The sequence below is a fragment of the Balaenoptera borealis genome (assembly GCF_965194805.1).
Source record: "Balaenoptera borealis genome assembly, chromosome: 3".
Classification (NCBI taxonomy): Eukaryota; Metazoa; Chordata; class Mammalia; order Artiodactyla; family Balaenopteridae; genus Balaenoptera; species Balaenoptera borealis.
Genome location: NC_138866.1, coordinates 36623776 through 36649715, shown reverse-complemented (window position 1 = coordinate 36649715; position 25940 = coordinate 36623776). Strand labels below are relative to the sequence as shown.

At 39.1% G+C, this 25940-nt stretch overlaps 1 protein-coding gene across 12 annotated transcripts in view; it reads left to right on the top strand.

Moving 5' to 3' along the window:
* PPP1R36 (protein phosphatase 1 regulatory subunit 36) overlaps window positions 1-19985 on the top strand; it is a 38165-nt gene extending 18180 nt beyond the window's left edge. For 10 of the 12 annotated variants that reach the window (XM_082386644.1, XM_082386634.1, XM_082386645.1 and 7 more), the window contains 6 exons: window positions 583-681; window positions 5036-5170; window positions 16991-17033; window positions 17356-17534; window positions 17616-17807; window positions 18399-19985. In XM_082386644.1, coding sequence (XP_082242770.1) covers window positions 583-681; window positions 5036-5170; window positions 16991-17033; window positions 17356-17534; window positions 17616-17807; window positions 18399-18582 — 832 coding nt within the window. In that variant the 3' untranslated portion in view covers window positions 18583-19985. The remainder of the gene's footprint in view (window positions 1-582; window positions 682-5035; window positions 5171-16990; window positions 17034-17355; window positions 17535-17615; window positions 17808-18398) is intronic. The other 2 variants (XM_082386635.1, XM_082386639.1) reach the window with 2 other exon arrangements.
* The last annotated feature ends 5955 nt before the right edge of the window (window positions 19986-25940 follow it).

The following is a 25940-nucleotide window of genomic DNA, read 5'->3' as shown; positions in this document are numbered from 1 at the left end:
TCTATACATGGTATCATGGAAAGAGGTCCATGCTACACAGGCAAGTGACAGAAGCAAGTTGCAAAGACTTGTATATACATCATTATCCCATTTGTTACCAAAAAAAAAAAATAAGGCATATATTCATGCATATGTATGTGTGCTGATGGAGGAGGACCTTATATGTGATTGCCTATGCTCTAGAAGGTTTAGGACGGATTCATGCCAAACTCTTAACAGTGGCTACCACTAAGGAGTAGGATGGTGACAAAGGAGTGAGGGGAGAGTCTTTTTACTTGTTACATTTGTGTACATTTTTTAAACAACAAAAAATTACCTGTATTATAAAAACACTTTAAAAATGAAAACTAATTGGTAAGCAAAACTATAATTCAGTTGTGACCTCTCAAAAAATTTTGTTACGAAAATCAGTTTTCTTATATCTTCAACAGTTATAGTAGATAGAATTTTAAATGGTAAATTAGTTGTGTGATGGGTATGGTAATATGTGTTTCTACTTATTCTTGTGTGCCCATATATTTTTTTATGACAGGCTTTATGTTTGAAATATGTTATCATTATTTTCTTTTAATCTCCCCATAGGAATAAGAATCTTGACAATTTCCTCATGGCATTGTTGTACTATTTATATTATTACTTGGAAAAAATCTCACAGGAAAAGAAACCCAAAAGCTGTATGGTGTAAGTAGAATTTTGTAGTGCACTTTATTTTTATTGATTTATTTATTTATTTTTGGCCACGCCACGCAGCTTCCAGGATGTTAGTTCCCCGACCAGGGATCGAACCCGGGGCCCTGGCAGTGAAAGCACCGAGTCCTAACCACTGGACTGCCAGGGAATATCCTGTAGTGCACTTTAAAGCTTTATCACTGCCAGTATTAAAACTAACTTTTGTCTAGGGTAAAGAGATGATGGAAATTTTAAAATCTTGGAGTATGCTAAAACATTTCACAGGGAGGAGTTCACCAGTTTTAAAGCTCACTGAATAATTCAGATGGGTATTCTGTTAACTAAATATTGCAAATAATATAGACCAGCACTGCCCAATAGAAGAGTATGCCCAATATGTGAGAGCCATATATGTAATTTAAACTTTTCTGATGCCATATTTTTAAAATGTAAAAAGATACAGGTGAAATTAGTTTTAACAAGATATTTTATTTAACCCAATGACTCAAAAATATTATCAGTGCAACTTGTTGTCAATACTAGGAAGTTATTGATGAAATACTTTACTTTTTTGTAGTAAGTGTTTGAAATGGTGTCTATTTTACAAATACAATATACCTCAATTCAGACTAGCCACAGTCAGTGCTCAGGAGCTACATGTGGCTCACAGCTACCATATTGGACAGTGCAGATATAGATATTGTTTCTATGTTTTTCATGCTTACAAAGTTCTTGCTAAAGGGTTTGTAAGCATCTAATGAAAAAAACTAAGAATTTAAAAAATTAACAGATATGACCAAAATGATATTACATATCATAGAAAACAAGACTTCTTAGGCTACATGTGAAGAATTTAATCACTTTAGGTGGAGGTGGCTCGGAGCTATACAGGGCAAGAATCTGGGAACTCAGAGTCCAGAGCAGAACAATGCCTCCCAGGCTTGGTGACCTTTGCAAGCCATGGAACTTTCCCAGTGCCCAGGCTGCCCTCCCCAGTTCATGTGGAACCGACCCAGTGATTTTGCTGTTAGGAATGCTGGATAGAGTCATCAGTTTGCTGAACAGTAGAAACTAACACAATATTGTAAGGCAACTATACTCCAATAAAAATTTTAAAACAAAGCAAAGACTGTTTCATTTCTTAATTTATAGAAATAGATAACAGAAGAAAGGTTTCTTAGTTATTTTTAAAATATACTAAAGGGCTTCCCTGGTGGCGCAGTGGTTAACAATCTGCCTGCCAATGCAGGGGACACAAGTTTGAGCCCTGGTCTGGGAAGATCCCACATGCCGCGGGGCAGCTAAGCCCGCAAGCCACAACTGCTGAGCCCACGTGCCACAACTACTGAAGCCCGCGCACCTAGAGCCCGTGCTCCACAACAAAAGAAGCCACCTCAATGAGAAGCCCGTGCACCGCAACGAAGAGTAGCCCCTGCTCGCCACAACTAGAGAAAGCCCGCACACAGCAACGAAGACCCAACGCAGCCATAAATAAATTTAAAAATTTATTAAAAAATAATAATAATAAAATAAAATATACTAAAAATTATTAGGGGGCTTCCCTGGTGGGGCAGTGGTTGAGAATCTGCCTGCTAATGCAGGGGACACGGGTTCGAGCCCTGGTCTGGGAAGATCCCACATGCCGCAGAGCAACTAGGCCCGTGAGCCACGGCTACTGAGCCTGTGCGTCTGGAGCCTGTGCTCCGCAACAAGAGAGGCCGTGATAGTGAGAGGCCCGCGCACCGCGATGAAGAGTGGCCCCCGCTGGCCGCAAGTAGAGAAAGCCCTCGCACAGAAACGAAGACCCAACACAGCCAAAAATAAATATAAAAATAAATAAATAAATAAAACATTACTATTAAAAAAAAAATTATTAGAACCCAGTGATATATAGTAGACTTTCATGGAAGGAATCAGTTACAGACTGACAAAGAAAAATCCAAGCCTTAAAATTAATGGTTCTGTGGTGTGATTCTAAAAAAAGCATAACAACTTTTCCTTTTCAAGCTTCCAGTAGTCAGTTGGTTTAGTTATTATAATAGAAACAAATATAAATTACATTGAGATATCTGGATATAAATAACTTTAAGAAAAAAATTAATTTCCGTCAAAATAGTGAGGTGTAACATAGGGATAATAGTAGCATTCACTGTACACTTACTGTCCAGATTAGATGAGTTAATGCATATTATCTTAGCCTAGTGGTTGGCCCTTGGAAGGAAAGCCTATAACCTGTGAGAGGAGAGCAGGAAGAGCTATAGAAGGATATTAAAGATACACTTTGATGGTCTTAGATGACTAAATGCCCTAATTCCAGAAGAAAAAACCTTATCCCCATTTAACAGAGGATGAAGCTGAGGCTCAGAGAGGTTAAATAGCTGGCTGGTGTACGTGCCAAGTTAGTGATGGAGCTGAGGCTAGAACCCAGGTCTCTAACTCCAAAGTCTCTGCCTAAACCACTGTGTGGTGTCCCCACATCCCTTACCAATCAACTCGGCTCTCTGTCCCCGAGTTTATCCATTTGTAATTAGGACTTACAGCTTCTGAACAAAGGTACAATTATGTATGCAGTTTTAAACATCCTATCATAAGTATTTTCAAGTTATTACAATCTTCTTAATTATAATTTTTAATGGTGGCATAACTTTCCATCAAGCTACTGTATGTTAATAACTTATTGACCTACCTATTAAGAAGCAATGTAGTATAGTGGTTAAGAGTACAGATTTTGGTGCCTGGCTTCAATCCCACGGGGGGACACATATGTTAGGTTAATGTCAAATCCTTAAATAGTACTTGGCTCTATTACTACAGCCTGTATTACTACTCATATTATCCCTCTATTTTATATATTTTGGGAGTCTCCAGTTTTTCTGATAGTCAAATAGATAAATAATAATTGCATTGAATATCTCATGCATTAGATTTCTCCCCTAACTTTGGATGATGTTTTACAAAGAATAAATTTCCAGGAGAGATTATTGGATCAAAGTTTATGACCAATTGTATGGCACTTGAAATTATTACTAAAAATTTTTCCAAAGGGTTATACCTGGGTTTATTTTAAATGCCAGGCTCTACCCAGACCTACTGAACCAAAATCTGGAAGAGGGGTTGGCCTTGGGAATTTACACTTTTAGCAAATACCCCAGGCAATTCTTACATATATTAAAACTTGAGAACCATTGGCGGAAACGTTTCAAAGCATTTCTTCGTTGTTGTTTGGTTTGTTTTGTTTTCAACAGCAAAAAAGAGATTAACTGTAGGCAGGTCTGGCAAAGCAGGGGTGAGAATGAGGGAAGGAAACAGGGAGGCAGGCACAGTGATGGTCACCGGGGTGCTCGTGGGTGTGTGTGTGTTGGGTTTATATGATATTTGGGCATTTAAAGTTGGAACCCACCTTATCTATTCCAGAAACTCATTTTATTCCAATTACGCACAGGCCTTCTCACCACAGTGATAATGTTTTGTGCTTTGAAACACCCGTATTATCCTTAAACCCACCGCCTTTCCCCACAGCTTATCCTCATGTGGTCAGTCTAGTGGTTAACATCAGAAGGGGCAGTATGTTGTCTTTCTTGTTTAGAGTGCATTTCGTTTGGCTTTTATCTTTCTGAAAATAAAAAGGCAGGGAAAAAGCTAGTGACACTTCATTTTTCAATAGCAATCATTGGAATGTATTGTCGGCAATGTTTCCTACTATACTGTACCGCAAAAATGTCTAAAATTAGGCTTCAGACATGCTGTAACCTAAAAACAGGTTGCCTTTTAGAAAGTACATTTGCAATTCAATTGGAACTGGGGCTGTGTTTTCACAGGGAAGCAAGGTGATTGTAATTGATGCCAAAGTTCCCAGAGTGGTATTCCACAGATGCCTCCTTAGCAAACACAGAACTGAGGGTGAGCAAACGTTGAGTAGTTCAAACATTGAGCCCCCGAACTTAGTAATAACATCAGAAACCCAGGGGAAGCTAAGGTGGGAAAGAGTCTCCATGGCTGTTTTAGCAAAACAGCAGGAAAATGGACTGCTAACTGCCACAGAAACTAGTATAGGGAATTTGTTGGTCGAGCTGTTCTATATAAATTAGGACTTCCTGTGTATAAAATTGAGGATACATATACAATTTATAAAGAATCTATTCAAAAAGTGAATATTCAGCATAAACTTGAGACGCTGATTACAATGATAAATATCAAAGGACTTTGAGGAACTTTCTCTGCCACAGCTCAAATAAAATAAATAAAATGATAAGTGAGATGTGTTGACTCACTTATGTTTCTTTCAAGATAGTTTATACTTCTGACTTTTTACTAATTAATATAGACATTTGCCAACATTAATCCAGATTATTGTTTTTCTTTTCAGGGGCCTTGTAGAGAAAAAAGAGATGGAATTGGTTATCAGTAAGTTAGAAGCAGCACAGAAATACTTGGCACAGAAGTACTGTGTCCTCGTCCTGGGCTTGGGAATGCCTGATAAGCATCACATGTGCTGCGGAAAGTAAGTCCCCACTTAGGATTTTGTTAGATCTTCACTTGTGTGTAGATCCACATCCTTACAACCCTTAGCTTTGACTTTTGGTGCCCCTGAGAAAGGTTCCTTTTTTGTTGTACAGAATCACTGGGCTCAGCTGAGACTCTGTCCCAAACACATGTGACGTCTTGTTTGAGAGAGCCAAGTGAGTATAGGAAGAATCCCAGAATCTTGGCTCATATATTTTTTTTCCTTTTTCACATTAAAGTATAGTTGATTTACAATGTTGTGTTAGTTTCAGGTGTGGCAGATGTTTTAACAACCTTCTGCTATTTGGGTTTAAATTTCTCTCAGGTTGTATCAGTTCAATGAAATCTTGCTTTCTGCCAGGAAGGCTTCTTGCTGTCAGGCAAGGGCTACTTGGCTGCCTTAGGCAGGAGGCCGAGTGATGGGCCAGTGTTGAAGTGGTTATTGGGTGTGTCCCCTCCCCTTCTGCTGCTTGTTTTGCAGCAACAGTTGTGGGTATAAGTGCATAAGGTGGGAGTTGCAAGATGACTCTGTTTGTGGGAAGGTAATTTTTACCTTAGGATGACAGTTCATACACTACTGTAATTAAAATTTTAAAGTGTCTTATCACAGGAAAGTTTGGGGTCACAGGAGAGAACACTCCAATCCTTAACCCAAAATCTCCTTCTCTTAAGTAGTAGTTTCACAACAGGCTCAAGATCCATGCCATGGTCATGGCCAGACCTTTTAAATTTTTTAAAAACTTTATTGGAAAAGAACCCAATACATGATTTCTCTCTCTCCACATTCCCCCACATTTTCAAAATACAAATATTTGTATTGTACATACTTTTTTGTGTTCCACATTTTTTCTGTGTACCTTCTTCTATTATTCTGCTAATATAATCTTACCTACCACTTTGAATAGCAACTGTAGTCATTCTGTCGTATAATATACCAGTTTGCTTAACCATTCCTCTTGTGTACATTTGTGTGGTTTCAGTTTTTCTGCTTTCTAATGCTTTTGCATTGAATATCTTTATATAAATAACTTTGTTCATTTGGGCTGTTTACTTATGGCTTATTACCCAGAATGTACTTATCTGGAAGGCATGAACAATTTTATAGCTCTTGTTACATATTGCCAGATTGTCCTTTAAAAAGGTTAAAACATTCTTTATCACCATAAGCAATAAGCATACTTGTTTTTATTAGTTTAATATTTTTGATAGCTTAAAGGTATATAAAAATCTTAAGGATATTTTATTTGACTGAATATTTTTCATGACTATAGAGTTTGTGTTCTTTTTTTGTGTAAAATGATTTATTGCCTGTTCCTCCTCTAGTTTTAACCATCTATCAAGTGGAAACTGGGAATTTGTATAATTTATATTTCATATAACAAGGATTGGTTACTTGTTTTTTTCTAGTTTGTTGCTTTCATTTTGATATTTACGTTTTTACACATTATGAAAATGTTTTAAGTTTTTATTTATTTGAACATCTCCACCTTGTTTCTGATGCTATTCAATAGTCATACAAGTTCTTGCATTCCTGGGTTCATTCTGTTCATTTCCAGGCTAAACTCCTCACCTTTCTTTCTTAGTTTTTAAAAATAGGATTAAAAAAAAAAAGCTTTGATCCATTTGAAATTTGTTATATCTGATCAGATGAGCTATGAATCTAAGATATTTTTTCTTTACTAATAGCCAACTTTCCTGTAATATTTATTAGTGATTTTTTCCCCTGTAACATTTCTTGTTTATTAGATGTTGAATTTTTCTAATATTTTAACCCATTTTAGGGAATTCCTATTGAATTTTTTTGATTAGTTTTTCTGTTTTAAACATCAGAACTATACAGCTTATATTTTGCTTTGCTTTATTCAACAAACATTCTTGCTCTGTGGTAATCGTGGTGCTAAGTGCCAGGGTACAAGGAAAATGGTCTCTCTTTTCAAGGAGCATACAGTCTGTTGGAGGAGTCATCAGGTAAGGAGACCAGTGACTGGTGCAATAGAGGTATAGACAGAGATTGGGCACCCAAAGCAGGAAAGGCGAGGAGCGGTGGACCTCAGGGAGTGCAGGCAGTGAGCTGGGCTGCAAAGGAGGTGATTTAGCTGAAAACAAGTACTCACTCCTATTACCTCCAGAAACCTTGTATTTGGTGATCTTGCCTATTTGAGATCAATTTCACTATTAATCAAGTTCTAAGCAATATCTACAAAGGACCTTTTATCGTTTATTGTATTAAGATCTATACTTTAGCTTAGGAAATAGTGTCGTCTTTGCTATATTGAATCCTCTCAAAGAGCTGTAAGATGTATTCTCCATTTATTCATATTGTTCTTTATTTTGTCCATTAAAGTTTTACATAGTAATCGTTAAAGAAATTTGTGTGGTCCTAAGTTAGATTAGCACTTATGTATTCATGTAATCAATTTTTTAAATACCAATGTGAAGTTTTGGTGTATTTATTTGTTTTTAATTGTATAAGTACTTCATGAACATATCCTAAGGGTAAAAAATTTAAATAGTTATGTATATAGTTTATAGTTAGTTAGTATGTAGAGTTAAAAATTAAAGTCTCCTACTTCCTCCACCATCCTTCAATATCAATCTCTCCCCAGAAGTAAGTACTGTTACTTCTGGCTCGATGTACGTCCTCTTGGTTTTCTATCCAATTATACGTATGCACTTACATTGTTGTTGTTAAATACATTGGATAATGCTATGTTGTCATTCTGAAATGTGCTTTTTTCACTTATAAATCTTGGATATTTTTGAAGATTAGTACACATAGATCTACCATATTCTTTTTTAAAAATGGAATAGTTCTTAAACCATGGATATTATGGATTTATTATCATTAACTGATTATTTCCCTGTTGATGCATATTTGGTAATATATTTTTGATGACAAAAATATATAAGAATGCATTTGGTTTTATCAGTTTATGTCGTAACCTATGACACATATGTTAAACACATTTCCTGCCTATGTAAAATTTTAATTTATCTCCTTGGATTTTCTAGTTATATAATCATATCATCTGTAAAAGGTAGTTTTTAATTTCATTTTTTCCTAGAGTCATATTTAAAATTTTTAATTAGCTATAGTAGTAGCATTTCCCGTATCTGATTCCATTAAAGAAGTGACTGAAGTCAGCCTTACTTTTTTTTCTGTTATAAAAGAGAATAAGCTAGCACATGCTATTTACTTATTGTATTGACCCTTAGTTTAAGTGATGAATTATTTATCATGTCGAGAAAATAACTCATTGTTTCCCTATATGTTCAAAAATAGTTTTGTTCTTTCTTTTTATACAATTAATGCATAGTCTTGTACAATAATTAATCAATACATAAAAAGGAAAGGGTAAATCTGTTGTCAACATTTCATTTATTATCCTTTCAGACATCTCTATATGCACACCCAGACACACAATTTTACATAAATAAATAGAATTTATTATTCTGTAACATTACACCTGTAAAATATACCCAATAACATACTTACTTAATAGACCAGTTGTGAAAATTAAATGATATAATACATATAAAACACTTAGACCCATCCTTGGCACATACTATGTATTCAGTAAAGTTAGCTATTATTATTCCTTTTTTGTTGTTATTATTGTTATTGCTATTAATCTGTGGAATATGGTAGTAAATATAACTCTACAACATCACCTTTAATGGCTTCCTGGTATTCCAAATATATTTAACTTATTGATGAACAGTTGGAATATTTCCTTTTTAAATATTAGGAATAACGCTGCAATGAACTTTCTTATACCTATATTTGATGTACTTGTCTAGTTTGTCCTAAAGATAAATTTTTTACAGTAGAATTCCTGGGTCAAAGAGAATGCATATTTAAATATGATGGATATGTTTAAATTTTAAAAGTCCTGTTCAAGAATAGATGTTACTATGGACAAGAAAATAAATGGAAAAACAGATAATTTGTTAGAGTAAAGGGACTATGGGCGATTTAAAAAGTGCCTTGCATTATGGAGGACTTCCCTGGTGGAACAGTGGTTAAGAATCCACCTGCCAATACAGGGGATACGGGTTCGATCCCCAGTCCAGGAAGATCCCACATGCCACGGAGCAGCTAAGCCCGTGCAGCACAACTACTGAGCCTGCACTCTAGAGCCCGCGAGCCACAACTACTGAGCCCACGTGCCACAACTACTGAAGCCCGTGTGCCTAGAGCCCGTGCTCTGCAACAAGAGAAGCCATCGCAGTGAGAAGCCCGCTCACCGCAACAAAGAGTAGCCCCCGCTCGCTGAAACTAGAGAAAGCCCGTGCGCAGCAACAAAGACCCAACACAGCCAAAAAAAAAAAAAAAAAAAGTGCCTTGCATTATCAAACAAGTTGTTGGATCTTTTGAGACCTAGACTATGATATTTACTGTTTTCCTGTTCTCTCTTAAGGTTGTATGATTTGTCCCCACTGCTTTGTTATAGTTTGAGAACCTAAAACGCTTAATGAAATTCTGTATTATACTTTGCTGTTCTCACCTGGTTTTTCCAATTTATTTTACTTTATTTTTTATAATTACCATTAACCCTTACTAAACATTTTACTCTATCTGCATTTTAATGTCTTTCATGTGAGCATGGATTTCCACCCTTTCATGTAGTGAACTTTATAACAATTCCATGTGGTTAAATTTTTTCTTTTTTCAGTTTTTCTGAGTCTTGAAACCTTTTCCTTCCACTTACAAAAAGAAACATCAGGTGGGACAGAGATTGTATTGGTTTAATAACTTCATTGTTTAGTTGGAATAGGTTCTCTCTAGGCTTCTCCAGGGTCTAAGGGGCAAGCATATGTCCTCTCCACTCTTCTTGGCTATTTATAAGGACATACATTGGTCTATAAAGTTTAAAAACAAAAATGCATGTGAGATTTCTCTCCACTAGGGACTTGATGTTTATTAATGTTTATATCAATGTATTTTCAGTTCAGGCTCATTGTCTTTGTTTTTTGGTTATATTTTGGCATTGTTGGCCATTTCTCTTCTCTTGCACCCCTCTTGTCCACAGTGGTAGCTATACTCAGTCTGCTTCCCATGTCTACCATCTCTGTGATTCACTTTGTGTGGTTTACCATGATTTGGGAATGCCCTCTTAATGCATCTCCGGCAACATTCATTCTTTATTCTACTACATCATTTCTGCTCTTGAGAGTTTTCACTGCTATGTTCAGTTCTTTCATGGAGTTGACAGGTTTAGTGCTGTCTTCCAGTGCAGTAGCCATGAAAACGTGCCACTCAGATCTGCTAAAGTGCAGGGTGTAATTGACCAGCGGCCCCTGCTGCTGCACTCTGAATCCACCACCAGGTTTGTGCTGAGGCCACTCTTCCCATGGACTGTCTCCAGCCAATGTCTGAGGGCAGCGGGGACACTAAAGCAGGCTCATTCCTGTCAGACATGGGACTCCTCGGGTGGGTGACTTTGGCTTGAGGGCTTCCCTTTGGCCTGGTCAGAACTTTCTTGTGAGGTGTAGTAGTAGTAGAAGGAATAGAGAGAGATTTAAAATTGGGGATTGAGAGTTCAGCATCAAAAAACATTCCTGTGGCCCAAATACAGAAGGCCTTTCCGGGTCCCTAGAGCTGTTGGTAGAGATTCAGCTTGCCACAGACTCCCTTATTTAGGAAGAAGTGGTGTTTTCTCTTCTTGACAAAACTTTTAAGAAAGGTATTATAGTAAAATTATAGTCAGCTTTATAAATTTTCCTATTTAATCACTTGTAAAAATCACCTTTTCTCAACTTAACGTTAATTTCCTCTGTCTTTAAAGCGTCACTTCTAATTAAGAAAACTAGAATTTAAGTTTTGTATCAGTCAGCTCAGGCTACCATAACAAATTGTCACAGATTGGATGGCTTAAATGACAGAAATTTATTTTCTCGTAGTTCTGAAAGCTGTAAGTCTGAGACCAGGATGCCAGCATTGTCAGGTTTTGGTGAGGGTCCTCTTCCTGGCTTGCAGATAGCTGCCTTCTTACTGTGTCCCCCGTGGTGGAGAGAGAGAACCCTAGTCTCTCTTCCTCTTCTTAAAAGGACAAAAATCCCATTATGGGCCCCCACCTTCATGACCTCATCTAAACCCAATTATCTCCCAAAGACCCTGCCTCTAAGCACCACCACATTGGGGGGTTTAAGGGCTTCAACATATGCATTAGGGTGGTGGGGGGAGACACGAACATTCAGTCCATAACAAGGTTAAAAAAACACCTACTCTGGGCTTCCCTAGTGGCGCAGTGGTTGAGAATCCGCCTGCCAATGCAGGGGACACGGGTTCAAGCCCTGGTCTGGGAAGATCCCACATGCCGCGGAGCAACTAGGCCCGTGAGCCGCAATTACTGAGCCTGCGTGTCTGGAGCCTGTGCTCCGCAACAAGAGAGGCAGCGACAGTGAAAGGCCCGCGCACCGCGATGAAGAGTGGCCCCCGCTCTCCGCAACTAGAGAAAGCCCTCGCACAGAAACGAAGACCCAACATAGCCAAAAATAAATAAAAAAAAAAAAAAAAAAAAAAAACCTACTCTAAAAAATTTTTTTAATTTAGTGCCCATATTGTTCAATTTTTAAAAGAACATAGGCATTGCAAACTAATTTGGGGATGAAAAACAAACTGCAAATATATCATAATTAGAGATTTAAAAAAAAAATAAATTTATTTATTTTATTTATTTTTGGCCGTGTTGGGTCTTCGTTGCTGCGCACGGGCTTTCTCTAGTTGTGGCAAGCGGGGGCTACTCTTTGTTGCGGTGCTCGGGCTTCTCATTGCTGTGGCTTTTCGTTGCAGAGCACAGGATCTAGGCGCGCGGGCTTCAGTAGTTGCAGCACGCAGGCTCAGTAGTTGTGGCTCACGGGCTCTTGAGCTCAGGCTCAGTAGTTGTGCTGCACAGGCTTAGCTGCTCCGCAGCATGTGGGATCTTCCCGGACCAGGGCTCAAACCCGTGTCCCCTGCACTGGCAGGCGGATTCTCAACCACTGTGCCACCAGGGAAGCCCCATAATTAGAGATTTTATCATATCTTTTAGTTTCCTAGATATAGAACCTCCACTTAAGTTGTACTTTTAACAGTACCTTTTTATTACAATATATTTTTTATACAAGCTTTTAATGGAACTCATGTTTGCAAGTAAGTGATTACCTCAGTTTAGTACTAGCTCATTTCCAGGAGATGTTGGTCTTTTTGCCATTGTAGGCAATGTCACCTACTTTCCTCCTGCTTGTTGGATACCAGTTTGGAGAAGAATCAGGAGCTCACCAGCCACCATTTACATAACAAATTTTATACAGGTCAAATTGCTGAACAAAAGCTATTGAGGAAAACAGATTATAGCATGTCCTTACCAGTAAAAGTTGTTAATTGGCTGTGGGTATTGACTGTGTCCTTGTCAATGAATGAAGTTTATATTGCTCTTTTGGTTGTTTTTATCTAGGAGAAGATAAGGACAATGTTTTTGCCAGTTGTGAGTGATTACCTGATTTTAACATATCATTATTTAACTTCTTCCCAATATGAACAAGCTGATATTCGCATGAGAACATTTTCATGTGTATTTTCTGATTTTTCTCTCTAATGTATGCATACTTAATATTGGACTAGAACACCTTATCCCTGGAGATAAGTTAACGATTTCAGTAGAACCAGCAATTTGGGGGCTGTTAATTTAGTGCTCTCATGTTTCTTGAGAGGTAGGAGGACATGCCTTTCTATTCTAAATGCATCTGTGAAATCCTGATATTACAAAAGCTTTGGCAAAATTTTGGTGAACATGTTCAGTAAAAGCTCTCTGTGTTTTCCATGGTAGGTAAGAAAACCTCCTCATGGCACAAGCCATAGAATTAGATCTGATCTTTGGTTATGGCCAATTCTGGCTCCAACCCCACCTCTACCCTAGGAGGTATACCCTTCTCCTCTGCGGTCCGTGCAGCTGTCACCTGACCGGTGACCAAAGAGGCTGGCTGTGGGGATGAGGATGGGGAGAAAGGCGTTTCTTTGAAGCTCAGGTGTTTAAATCATCTTTAAGCCCTCCCCCTGCCACCTCCAGTCACTTGCACCAAGGCCTCTTTTCCCTCCCCCAAACACATTCCTTTGACATTTCTCTTCCCTTGTACAGAGCAGGCCTTGACCATCATTTAAACCTGACTTCACCTAAGGCAGCAGGGGGCAAGTGGGAGCACAGTTTTTTTCTCTCTCCAGCCCAAAACCCCATGGGTCTGGCCCTAGGCTTTGCACCCCTTCAGGAATGACTAAAAATATGATAAGCTCTCCTCATTTTGGTTTAGAGCTAAGAGTCTAATATAGCAAGAAGGAATAAGAAAGCACATAACAGGCCACTGACAATCTCTGGGTTTACCAACAGCTTGGCTTTCCCCTCTTTCCTTTGGATTCTGCCCTCACGGGTAAATGTACAGCATCTTTGTTGACCAGCACGGCAGCCAGTTGCCACATGTGGCTATTGAGCACTTGGAATGTGGCTGGTCCATGTTGAAATGTGCTGTAAGTGTAAAATATACACTATACAAAAAGTTTAAAAATGAATAAAATATCTCATTAATAATTTAAAATATTGATAACATATTGAAATGATAATATTTGGGGGTTGGGGTACAATATATTATTAAAATTAATATCACCTGTTTCTTTTTACTGTGGCTCCTAGAAAGTTTTAAGTTACATTTGTGGCTTGCATTATATTTCTATTGGATTGTGCTGTTATCAACCCTGTTTCAATTTGTAGAGGATTTGGAGGGCCTAAATTTGTTATTTATACTCAGTACATTTCTAAATTTATAACCAATTTATAATTATTATGTACTTATTAAAATTATAGAATATATTTATAGTTATTTTGTATGTATAAAATTAAAATATAAAAATAATTTTTAAAAAAAGGAAAATGACTCAGGATTCACCAGCAAGAGATGAACTGGCAGATTTAAATGTGCTCATTCCCAAATGTACTCATTCTCTGTCTCCAGTTCCTGGACTCATTTCAGTTTTACATGCAGAGCTAAATCAGAATGGTCAAAAGAAATTGAAAAAAAAAAAAAAAAAAAGAATGGTCAGAAGAAACCCACTACATTCTGTTCTTCTTCTTTTTTTTTTTTTAATTTACCATCTTAATCTTTATTTATTTATTTATTTATTTATTTATTTATTTATTTTTGGCTGTGTTGGGTCTTTGTTTCTGTGCGAGGGCTTTCTCTAGTTGCAGCAAGCAGGGACCACTCTTCATCGCGGCGCGCGGGCCTCTCACTATCGCGGCCTGTCTTGTTGTGGAGCACAGGCTCCAGACGCGCAGGCTCAGTAGTTGTGGCGCACGGGCCTAGTTGCCCCGCGGCATGTGGGATCTTCCCAGACGAGGGCTCAAACCCATGTCCCCTGCATTGGCAGGCAGATTCTCAACCACTGCGCCACTAGGGAAGCCCCACACATTCTGTTCTTAATTTCTGCACTGTGAGCTATATCAGTTTGCTCTGGACTTTAAGAGAGAAAGAAGTCCCAGTTTTGCGACAACTTGAGGGAAAGGAGCGGAGGTTCATGGTACCTTCTATTCTAATGTTTAAAAAAAGAAAAACGAAAGAAAAGGAGAGAAAGTGTGTGTTTCCTGGTCAATCACTCTGTCATTTCAAACCCTTGCTAAGATGGTGCTGGTTTGGGTTGTGCCAGCGTAAATACTGCTCTAAACCTTCTCCCAAGGACACAGGCCAACTCAGTATTCCAAAGCCAGAGTTTGGTTGGTTTCCGCTTCAGCTTGACAGGTGTGCATGGTCTCTGGTTTCAGCTGGCAGAGGCAGTGGAAGGGCGGGAATACCACAGAAGCACTCTTGTTGGGTAAAGCCTTTAGGTGACACAGAAGGAGGCTTGTCCTAAAAAGTTTCTGCTGGGCTCTGTTGTTTAATGGTTTCATCTCTGAAATATTTTAAAGAAAAAGCTTATTTTCCTAGCATTCTGGGTTACAAGGACAAATGTGGAGACCTGACAGGCCTGATTTTTAGTTCAGACTCTGTCCCTAATTAAATAATGTCTTTGGACTTCAGTCTCGTCATCAGTCTCCCCACCTGTAAAGTGGGAATAATCATGCAATCTTGTGAGAACTAAATGTGATCATAAATGTAAAGGGCTTAGCATAGTATTTGGCACATAGTCCATGTTTAGTAAATGTTCACTGTAATTACTGTTGCCTTAATTCTTTGTTGAAGACTTGCACGTGAGGAAATGAAGCATCTGCCAGAGGGGAGGGACCCACCGGAGGGACCCACCCCAGTAAAAGCTGAACCACCTCTTCAGTGGTTCCTCCAAATGGAGGGCTAGTTTGGGCCCATACAGCCCATGAAGTCTCTGTGAAAAAGCTGGAGGTCCTGAGGAGTTTGGGTCAACTTCCCCAGACCATGGGAGTCGGGACAGTTCTGGAGAACCTGATACCAGGGCCAATCCTAGGAGTTAGTTACTCCAAGGAAACCCAAAGCAAAAGCAGAAGCAGACCCAGGATCAACCTTGGAGTGCCCTGGGTCTGGCCTTGGCCCCCAAGACTGATCAAGTGACTGCAGGTGCATAGCCCCATCATTCAACTCTCAAGTCCTCCCCTGGCCATGCCTGCTTTCCCAAGGCTGGCAATCAGAATCAGAATGGTCTGTGTTCTGAATGGAGAGGGAGGCCAAGTTTACTAAGTGTGCCCATGCCAGTACCCTTAACACTGAATTTGTGTTGCAAGGACTCTTGGGCGTATGCCTACCTTTAAGAGACAAGGCTCGGTCTACATACCTCGTTCAGAAGGAAGAGCGCACTTTTCTTCCCAGCCAGTTGATGGTATGGCATAGATAGACCTGTGTCTGTTTTGTTTCTGATTCTTTCTGTACCCAATAGCCATAACCACTGTTTAAGATTTTTTTTTCTTTTTCTTTATTTTAGACTTAGCCTCTAGTTCTTTACTTCCATACCTACTAACACCTTGTGTTACCTCTTCACCACCTTTCCACTCTCCTCACCGCCCTAACACTCACATTACTAGAAACATTTGGAAGAATACAGCGAGGGCTGGCTTGTTTATCCTGAATTTATATTGATTAGCTTTTTTATGAACCCCACTTTAATGGGGATTTTTTTTAGTTTTTTTAATAGTTGATTTACAATGTTGTGTTAATTTCTGCTGTATAGCAAATTGATTCAGTTATACATATATATACATTCTTTTTCATGTTCTTTTCCATTATGGTTTATCACTGGATATGTTGATTAACTTTTTTTTTTTTTTTTTTTTTAAGGAAGGATTTTTTTTTTTTTTAACATTTTATTTAGTTATTTATTTATTTTTGGCTGTGTTGGGTCTTCGTTTCTGTGCGAGGGCTTTCTCTAGTTGCGGAGAGCGGGGGCCACTCTTCATCACGGTGCGCGGGCCTCTCACTATCGCGGCCTCTCTTGTTGAGGAGCACGGGCTCCAGACGTGCAGACTCAGTAATTGTGGCTCACGGGCCCAGTTGCTCCGCGGCATGTGGGATCTTCCCAGACCAGGGCTCGAACCCGTGTCCCCTGCATTGGCAGGCAGATTCCCAACCACTGCGCCACCAGGGAAGCCCTGTTGATTAACTTTTGACCAAACACTAGAGGTTTTGATCTGGGTAACCTAAGAAGTTGAAGAAAAAGACATTGGCACTCATTATCAATGCCTTTTGATAACATTTATGTGACTAAATAGGTATGGGACCACAGGTAATGATCTGCAAAAGGCCTTTTGAAGATAAGGGATTGCCTAGATCACTGAAATATTGAACTTCCCTTTCCAACCTATAGTTGTGATTTGTTATATTTCAGGGGGAAAATATCAGATACACAAAAAGACTGGAAATTCTTTGAGGTGAGTCACTTACGTTTAGGGGCTCTGCTCTTTGATATGAAACAGGAAGTATAGCAACAACCAATAGACATTTGTCAGGCACCTATTTTTAATGAATATCCTTTCTACAAAGGATACTAATAAGCTGTGTGCCACTCCTTAAATCTTTGGTCTGATTTTCCTCCTGCAAAGGCGAGTACATGTATAATTTTCCACAGCCCTTCAGGCATGTGGAGAGAGCAGGTCACCTGGGTTTCCGTCTACTTAGTAGTGTTCTATAGACAGGTGGGAGTTTTTCATGTCGTAACTGTGGGTTCCGATTCTCGTCTGTTTTCTGTCGTAGTCCTTTTATACTTTCTGTACGTATGTAGCCTGGATTGTCTTCCGACGTCAACACTTCACAGAGATTGAGGAAGAAATAGGGAGGCTCTTTCGTTCCGACATGTTCAACATTCCTCGAAGGAAGCGCGAGGATGAAGAGTCAGGAGGGGAAAAGAAACGCATGACTTTTGTACAATTCAGGTATGACCTTTTGACTCTCCTAAGCTCAAGGACATTTCTAGAAAACAGATGATGTGACCTAAATGTCACCCCCACCCCCAGGAGAATGATGGCAAAGCGCCCAGCGATGAAAAAAGCCATTAACATGCGCTCTCCAGTCATGTCTACTCTGCTGCCCTCTCTCAGAGAAAAAGCTCAGAATATCTCTGAGAAAAAGTACCGTCAAGTAGGCATGAAATTCCCAGCCCGGATGCAAGAGCACAAGGAAAATCTGGACTCTGTGCACATGCCAATGTAAGTGGCCCAAGGAGAGAGGAAGGAGAGAAGACTGAGTGTTGCTTCCTAGGTGGGGCCCAGGAGGGGCAAGGGCTCAGACATGGTGCCTCTGCCAGAAAGCTGAACAAAGGTGGAAGCACCGTCTTCCTACCATCCCCTGTTCCTCTCGACCTGTTTTCTTTCCAGATCAGTTCTTGGTATACCCATCTAGACTAGAAAAAACTAGAAAGATAGGCTAGACTTCAAATAGTTCTAATTTGGTGAAATGAGTAGCAGACTTTGTAAGACTGAGGTTTTCCTGTTAGAAGAATCATCTTTGGGAAATAAGGGAAGGGCCAGTACAAAATCTTGCTATGGGTCGAGTTTTTGAACCCATATTTAAGAAATAGATGTGTGTGTGTGTGTATTTGTGTGTGTGTGTGTGTGTGTGTGTATCAGTCTTAGCTTTATACACACGCACAAGTCAACCATATACTGGGTTGGCCAAAAACTTAGTTCAGGTTTTTCCATAAGATGTTACAGAAAAACCCAGACAAATTTTTGGCCAACCCAATACCTTAGTCTTTGGCCTCAGCAAATATTCGGCTATACCAATAATTCTTTCCACAGAGTTGGCATCCTGGGAGAGCCTCGATGTCAGTTCAACCCCCATACCCTTATCCCCCTCGATACAGAAGAAAGCATGAAGTCTGGGAGACAGTCTTCCACGATAGAAAGAAATAACATGAGGATTCAGGATACACTAGACTTAGTCATGAGAGCACTGTCCTCTCAAACAACATTCCCTAAATAATCTGTACATTCCATTTCTGTAATTAATTCCTGTATTTGAAGTAAACTACTTTGACTTAATCACTTTATACAGGAGTAGTGTTTATTATTAAACTTTAAAAATTGTTCAAATTATTTTGTTAAAAGTTCAACAATAGACTAAAGAATTCCAGAAAGCTTTTGAAAAGCTCATTTTCCTATATTTAATAGTTTGCTTTGTTAGTTATTTACTTCCTTGGCTTTTACATGACCATTTAGAGCAATGTATTAGGACATTTAGTCAGTGTTCTAGTGGACTAGTGAAGAAGCATTCTGTTTATTCATTTCTAAGTTCCTTTTTGTTTCATGAGAGAGTGTAACTGGTACATCTGAAAACAAAATTTCATAAAAAGGCAAATTACAATATTTTTAACATTAAATCTCTTTCTATGGGTATATTATTATTGGCATTGGGATATAAAGTACATCTGACTCATTTAAAAGCCTTTTAGCATATATGTTTCATTCATTTTTTTCATTTATTCATTTAACAACACATATGTTTCAAGCCCCTGCTCCATTCAAAGCCTTGTGCTGGAAAATGTAAGGACAAAAGGTCATCAAGACAGAGACCATATCCTCTGGTCTGAGTAGTAGAGAGGATCAGTAAAACACATGCCTGCTAATGATACAACATTGAATGTGTTAGAGGCCATTAAAGAGGTAAATCCAAGTGCCCTTTGAGACAGATCAGTAGAGCCCTCACTTCTGGGGGAATCGGGAACACTGAGATTTGAATCTGGTGTCGCAGGGACTGGGTGGCACTAAAGGGGGACCGCCAGTCAGAGGAAGACCATGTGCAAAGGCACAGAGATGAAAAGGTGTGCCCTGTGACTGAGGAAGGCAAGAGCCATGGGTGTGCGAGGGGAAAGGTGTGCGAGGGGAAGCAGAAGAAGAGCGGGCTGCAAAGGTCAGCCGAGCCTCCACATGCCCCACCAGGGAGTGAGCTGGATATTATTTGGTAGGCAGTGAAGCTTAGGTCCCGCTGATGAAACCCGTTCATTGGCTGCTGATTATATAGTATCATCATTTAAAAAGTCCTATAGGAGTTTCACCAACTAAAACAACTGGTCTGAATTTACCTTTCTGTGGCCACAGGTTTATCCCCAAACTTCAAAAATCCTCCTTTCTGCATTTAGCTAAAAGTTCGTTTAACGGAAAAAACTGGATGCTTTTTCCCAGATTTAATATCAAGAGCAGAGGAACAGCAGCTCCAGCCTGTCGATCATGTGGGGCAGCTTCTGTTCAACAGGCACTCTGTCTTCACTCTCATCCTTTATGTTCCAGGTCAATTCCTGTTATTCCTGTTAAAACTGCAAACTTTTTAAAAATCAAAATCCTGAGGGGGGGAAAAAAGAAAAAGAAAAGGAAAAAAAAAAAAGAGGGGGGGGGAGAAAAAAAAGGGGGGAAAAGAAGAAAAAAAAAATCCTGGACTATGAACGAACCCTTCTTGGACTTTTTATTTACATAGAGCATTTGGTTACACACTGTCATAACAAATTTTTATCTAGAACATGTTGACATGGTTTGATTTTTGATTTTGGGGGTTTTTTTTTTTTTGATATTTAAAAAAATAAACCCTGGGAATTGTGGGACTTTTATAACTGTCTTTACTAGGGCACTGGGCTTTTTTTTCCTGCCTCCTTTCTGACCTATGAGGCTTCAGTGTACTTCATTTATTAATTCCTTCAACTGTTGATTCATTTTTTTCATTCTACAATTACTATATCTCCACTCTGTGTTAGGCACCCTGTTTGGTCCTGGGAATTCAGTATGGAAAAAATATAGCCAGCTCTAACTTGGAACTGACAGTCTTGGGGAAGACAGATAGGAAATGAATACGCAGATAATGAACTAATTGCAATGATGATGAACGTTGCAAAAGAGAGGCCTCATCTGCTTCCAGTATGACTCAGGTGGTTATTGGCAGGGCTGAGTTCCTCGCAGGCTGTTGGACTGAGGCCTTGGCTCCTCGTAAGCTATTGGCCCAAGGCCTTTCTTAGTTCTTTGCCACACGAGTCTCTCCAAAAGGAGCTTGCAACATGTCAGTTGGCTTCATTAGCGTGAACAAGTGAGAGAGGAAGAGAGAATGTGCAAGCAAGACAGAAGTTAGTCACTTACAACCTAATGTTGGAAGTGATATTCCATCACTTTTGCTCTACTTTATTCACTAGCAGCAAGTCACAAGGTCTAGCCTACTCACAAGGGAAGGGGACCACCAAGGCCATGAACACCAGGAGGTAAGGATCATCGGGGGTCATCTGAAAAGTCAGCCCGCCACACTGGCAGAAGAAACATATGAAAGTCTTGAGGCTGGAAGCAAAGCTTCTTCAAGTTGCTGAGATAAGGCTTTTGAGGCTGTAGAGAGGAAGGGTAGAAAGATGAGATGTGGCTGGAGAATAAGCAAGAGCCCTATCATGGAGGGTTCTGTAAGTCTATTATGGATACACTTAAGATCAACGTGGGTTGTTGCAGTGTGATTGTGCAGTTTTTGTCTTGCACAAAGCCACCAGCGAAGGAAGTGGATGGGGAATGAGATCCAAATGCATATCTTCACCTCATTCTGGATCTTTCCAGGTGGAGTCCCTTTTTGTAATTCGCAAAGCAGCAGTCTTGAATGGGTACCCTTTAATGGGTTTTAAGCAGGTGCATTGTTAAAGCTTACCAAGAGGGGTTTTTTAATTCAAAATATTCAAGTAAGAGAACAAAAAGACAAGCTACAGGCTGGGGGAAAATATTTGCAAAACACGTATCCGATAGAGGACTTGTATGCAAAATATACAAAGAACTCTTAAAAACAACAAGAAAACAAACACTCCAGTCAAAAAATGGGCAAAAGGTATGAACAGACACCTTATCAAAAAAAATATACTCAGGACAAACAAGCATATGAAGAGATGCTCTACATTATTTGTCATTAGGGAATGGAAGTTAAAAAAGCAATGAGATACCACTACACAGTTATTAGAATGGCTAAACTGACGATACCAAATGCTGATGAGGATTCAGAACAACAGGAACTCTTATTCGTTGCAGAGTCAAAATGATGCAGCCACTTTAGAAGACAGTTTGAAGTTTCTTACTTTAATTTTCTTACAGTTAATATGAAAATGTAATAGATAGCCAACACAGTCTTGGAAAGAAAAACAGTTGGAGGGCTAATACATTCTGATTTCAAACTTATTACAGAGCTACAGAAATCAAGGCTGTTTAGTACTGGTATAAGAACAGACATTTTGATAAATGGAATAGAATTGAGTCCAGAAATAAAACCATGCATTTATGGCCAACTGATTTTCAACAAGTGTGCCAGGACAATTCAATGGGGGAAGAATAGTCTTCTCGAACAGTGCTGGGACAACTGGATATTCCCATGCAAAAGAATGAAGTTGGATTCCTACCTTACACTGTATATAAGCTTTAACTCAAATGGGCCATAAACCTAAATGTAAGGAGTAAAACTAGAAAACTCTTAAAATGTAGGTGTAACCTTCATGATCTTGGGTTAGGCAATGGTTTCTTAAATATGAATGACACCAAAAACATAAGCAACCAAAGAAAAAAATTGATAGATTGGTCTTCATCAAAATTAGTAACTTTTATGCTTCAAAGAAAACTATCAAGAAAATGAGGGTGATGATTGTATAGCAACTCTGTGAATATACTAAAAAAAAATGGAATTGTACACTTTAATGATGAATTTATGGCATGTGAATTATATATCAATAAAGCTGTTATAAAGAAAAAAGTGAAAACACAATTCACAGAATGGGAGGAAATATTTGCAAATCCTATACATAATAAAGGTCTTGTATTCAGAATACATAATGAACTCTTACAGTTTGACAATAAAAACTAAATAATCCAATTTAAAAATCAGCAGAAGCTTTGAATAGACATTACTCCAAAGAAGATATACAAATGGCTAATAAGCACATGAAAAAACACTCAACTTTATTAGTCATTAAGGAAATACAAATCAAACCCACAGTGAAATTCCACTTCACACCCACTAGGATGGCTATGAGCAAAAAGTTAGAGAAGAACAAGTGTTGATGAGAATGTGGAGAAATCAGAACCTTCACAACATTCCTGATGAGAATGTAAAATGATGCAGCCACTTTAGAAAACTGCTTGTCAGTTCCTCAAAAAGTTAAGCATATACCATATGACCTAGCAATTCCATTCTTAGATATATACCCAAGAGAATTGAAAACATATGTTTACACAAAAACTTGTACACAAATGTTCAAAGAAGCATCATTCATAATAGCCAAAAAAGTGTAACAAACCAAATGACCAACAATTGATGAATGAATAAACAAAAATGTGGTATAGCCACGCAATGGAATATTACACAACCATAAAAAGGAATGATGTACTAATTCATGCTACAAGGTGAATGAAGCCTGAAAACATCATGCTAAGTGAAAGAAGCCAGACACAAAAGCAGCATGTTCTACGATTACAATGATATGAAATGTCCAGAATAGGGAAATCCATAAAGACAAGGTAGATTAGTGGTTGCCAGACACTAAGGGGAGGAGGGAATGGGGGGTGACTCTAACAAGATTTCTTTTTGGGGTGATGAAAATGTCCTGGAATTAGATAGTGCTAATGGTTACACAACCTTGTCAATAGACTGTCACTGAATTGTACACTTTAAGAGAGTGAATTTTATGGTATGTGAATTATATCTCAATTAAAAACAAAACAAAACAAGGAAAGTCTGAAAAATTGCCACCTGATGTCTAAATCTAATCTAGTATTCTGGATAGGATCCTGAAACAAAAAAAAGATATTATGTAGAAACTAAGGAAATCCTAATAAAGCATGGATTATAGTTAATAATAATGTATCAATATTGGTTCCTTAATGTACCATACTAATATAAGATGTTAATAATCAGAAACTGGATGTGGGGATACAGGAATTCTCTATCATATCTTTGCAATTTTTCTTTAAAACTGTTCTAAAGTAAAAAGTTAATTTTAAAAAATATTCAGCAAATACTTATGTCGCACCTGATATGTGGGCATAGAGCTGGACCACATATGGTCTTTGTTCAGGTTGCCCTCTGCGCAGAAGCGGAAGAATAAGATAAACACATGCACAAAAAGGAGGCTAGAAGTCAGAAATCAAGAAACACTATGCAGTAGGGCTTAAAGGAGAGAGCCTCTCAGGCCAAGGGATTGGGAGATGGCCATAGAGATGGCTCTGGAAGATGTGAGGGGTCTGGATAAGCAGAGATGGGGTGGGGGTATCTGGGGATGCTTCCTGGGGTTCTCACAGGGTTCAGACCTGAAAATCGGGTGGTGATGGGGCCTTGTGCAGTTGAGCTGGGCTGTGGGGTTGGCTAGGGGAGCAATGAGGACTTCTTCATGTGGGAAAGATGGTATCTTATTTCTTAACCTTTTCCAGGGGCTGCAAAACCCTTTCTATTCCGCCTTTGTTCGGACTGCAGGGTCCTATAACATTTGAATCATCATCCTCTTCTAGGATTCAGCCTGTCCAACCATGTCAGCGTTTCCATCTTTACCTCTGTTTTGAGCCTCAGTTCCATCATAGATACAAATCATCCTACTTAGAACTTGGCATATGGCATTTTGATCTCTAGCTAATTTTTTTTTTTTTGGCTGCACTGCGTGGCTTGTGGGATCTCAGTTCTCTGACCAAGGATTGAACCTGGGCCACAGCAGTGAAAGCCTGGAATCCTAACCACTAGGCCACCAGGGAACTCCAGCTAATTTTCATACCAAGAAAGAAAAATAAATGTGCCTCCTCCAAGCCCATTGCCATTGAGCTCTCCTCCCTCTGAACAAGTTTCAGTTTGCAGAAAGCAAGCAGTTTCAGGGGACTGAGAGCATAGGGTGAACTGTGCCCTTGTTTTTGCAGGACGTCTCCAGAGCAGTCTGTGTCTGGCAGCGGGTTCATAAAGTTGTTCTCTGCCTCTGAGTTTCTCTCTGTGGGGTGGTGCCCAAGGTGGTCTAGGCGAGCCATGCTAAGGGGCTTGGTGTCCTGCACCACTTGCTTTGCACCTTGGCCTCCCTTGTCCTCCTTATGCAGAATGATTTGTTCTCATTTACTTCTCCTGCGTCTAACCCAGAGGCCTAAGCAGAGCAAAAGGGGAATGCGCTGGGGCCAAAGAGCTCAGGTCACACTGAATCCTGGCACAAAAATGGCCACCCACGCCTAGGACCTTTGCGGGGGACACTTGTCCCCCAGCAACTGGCCAGTGTCAGAACATTGGAGCTATTTAGAATCAAAGTCTTAAGTCTATTGGTGGTTCCCCCATAATCAACCTGTATTTCTTCTAGAAATAATTTTTAATGATATCATCTGCCTAATTTACATAAGTAATCCTTGTTCAGTGTAAAAAGAAACCTTAGAAAACACAAAGAAAAAAATAAATGCGCATAATCTCATCACTCAGGATAAATCATTGTTAATAATTAGGTGAATCTCCTTTCAGTCATTTGTGTGCATTTATGTACAAACAAAAATGAGGTCGTGCAGTGTACCCTTGTCTGCAACCTCCCTCCTTCAGAGAGAAATACATCGTGAACTCAGCCAGTACCCATCTAAAACATGATTTTAATTGCCCTGTGGTATTCTGTGGTATAAATATGTCACAATGTCCTTGCCCAGTCCCCTATTTTCTTGTATACATACCTTGTCTCTCAAACTACTGCTCTTTTCCTTAGGATAAAGCCTTGCGAATGATATTGCTGCATCAAAGAGCACACTCCTTCTCAAGACCTTATGATTGCTGAATTTCCTCCCTAAGGCTAGCCCCAAAGCAAAGCTACCTCCATCTGTGTATGAGAATGCTCACCCCTCACCTGGGCATTACCATTCCTTTGAATCCTTGCCAATTCTATGGTAGTGAAAAATGGAATTATATGTTCATTCTAATTTATACTTTCTATTAACAGTAAGGATGCATACCTCTTCATATTGGTCATTTGTGCTTCCCCTTTTCTGATTTATCACAGAAATAATATAATGTGAAATGCATTGAGTTTCTTCGAGTAAACACATCACCCAACTCAAGGAACTATATTATAGTAGCACAGATAATAAAAATAACAGTACCTTGTCATAAATTCTAGATCAAGACAGATGGTGTCTGGGTATTCGTTCTTAGTTGATGAAATTTATTCGTCCATCTTTTAGCTCAGAATCTCAAAATGCTTTCCAGATCCCAGTTAAACTTGTTAAAACACTTTTTACGTACTTATGATAGGAGTTCCACCTGCCTTAGCCACTCCTGACCCACCAACCTCACCTCCAGCCTGGTGGGAGAAAAACAATCTGAACTTAAGTACCTGATCATTACCT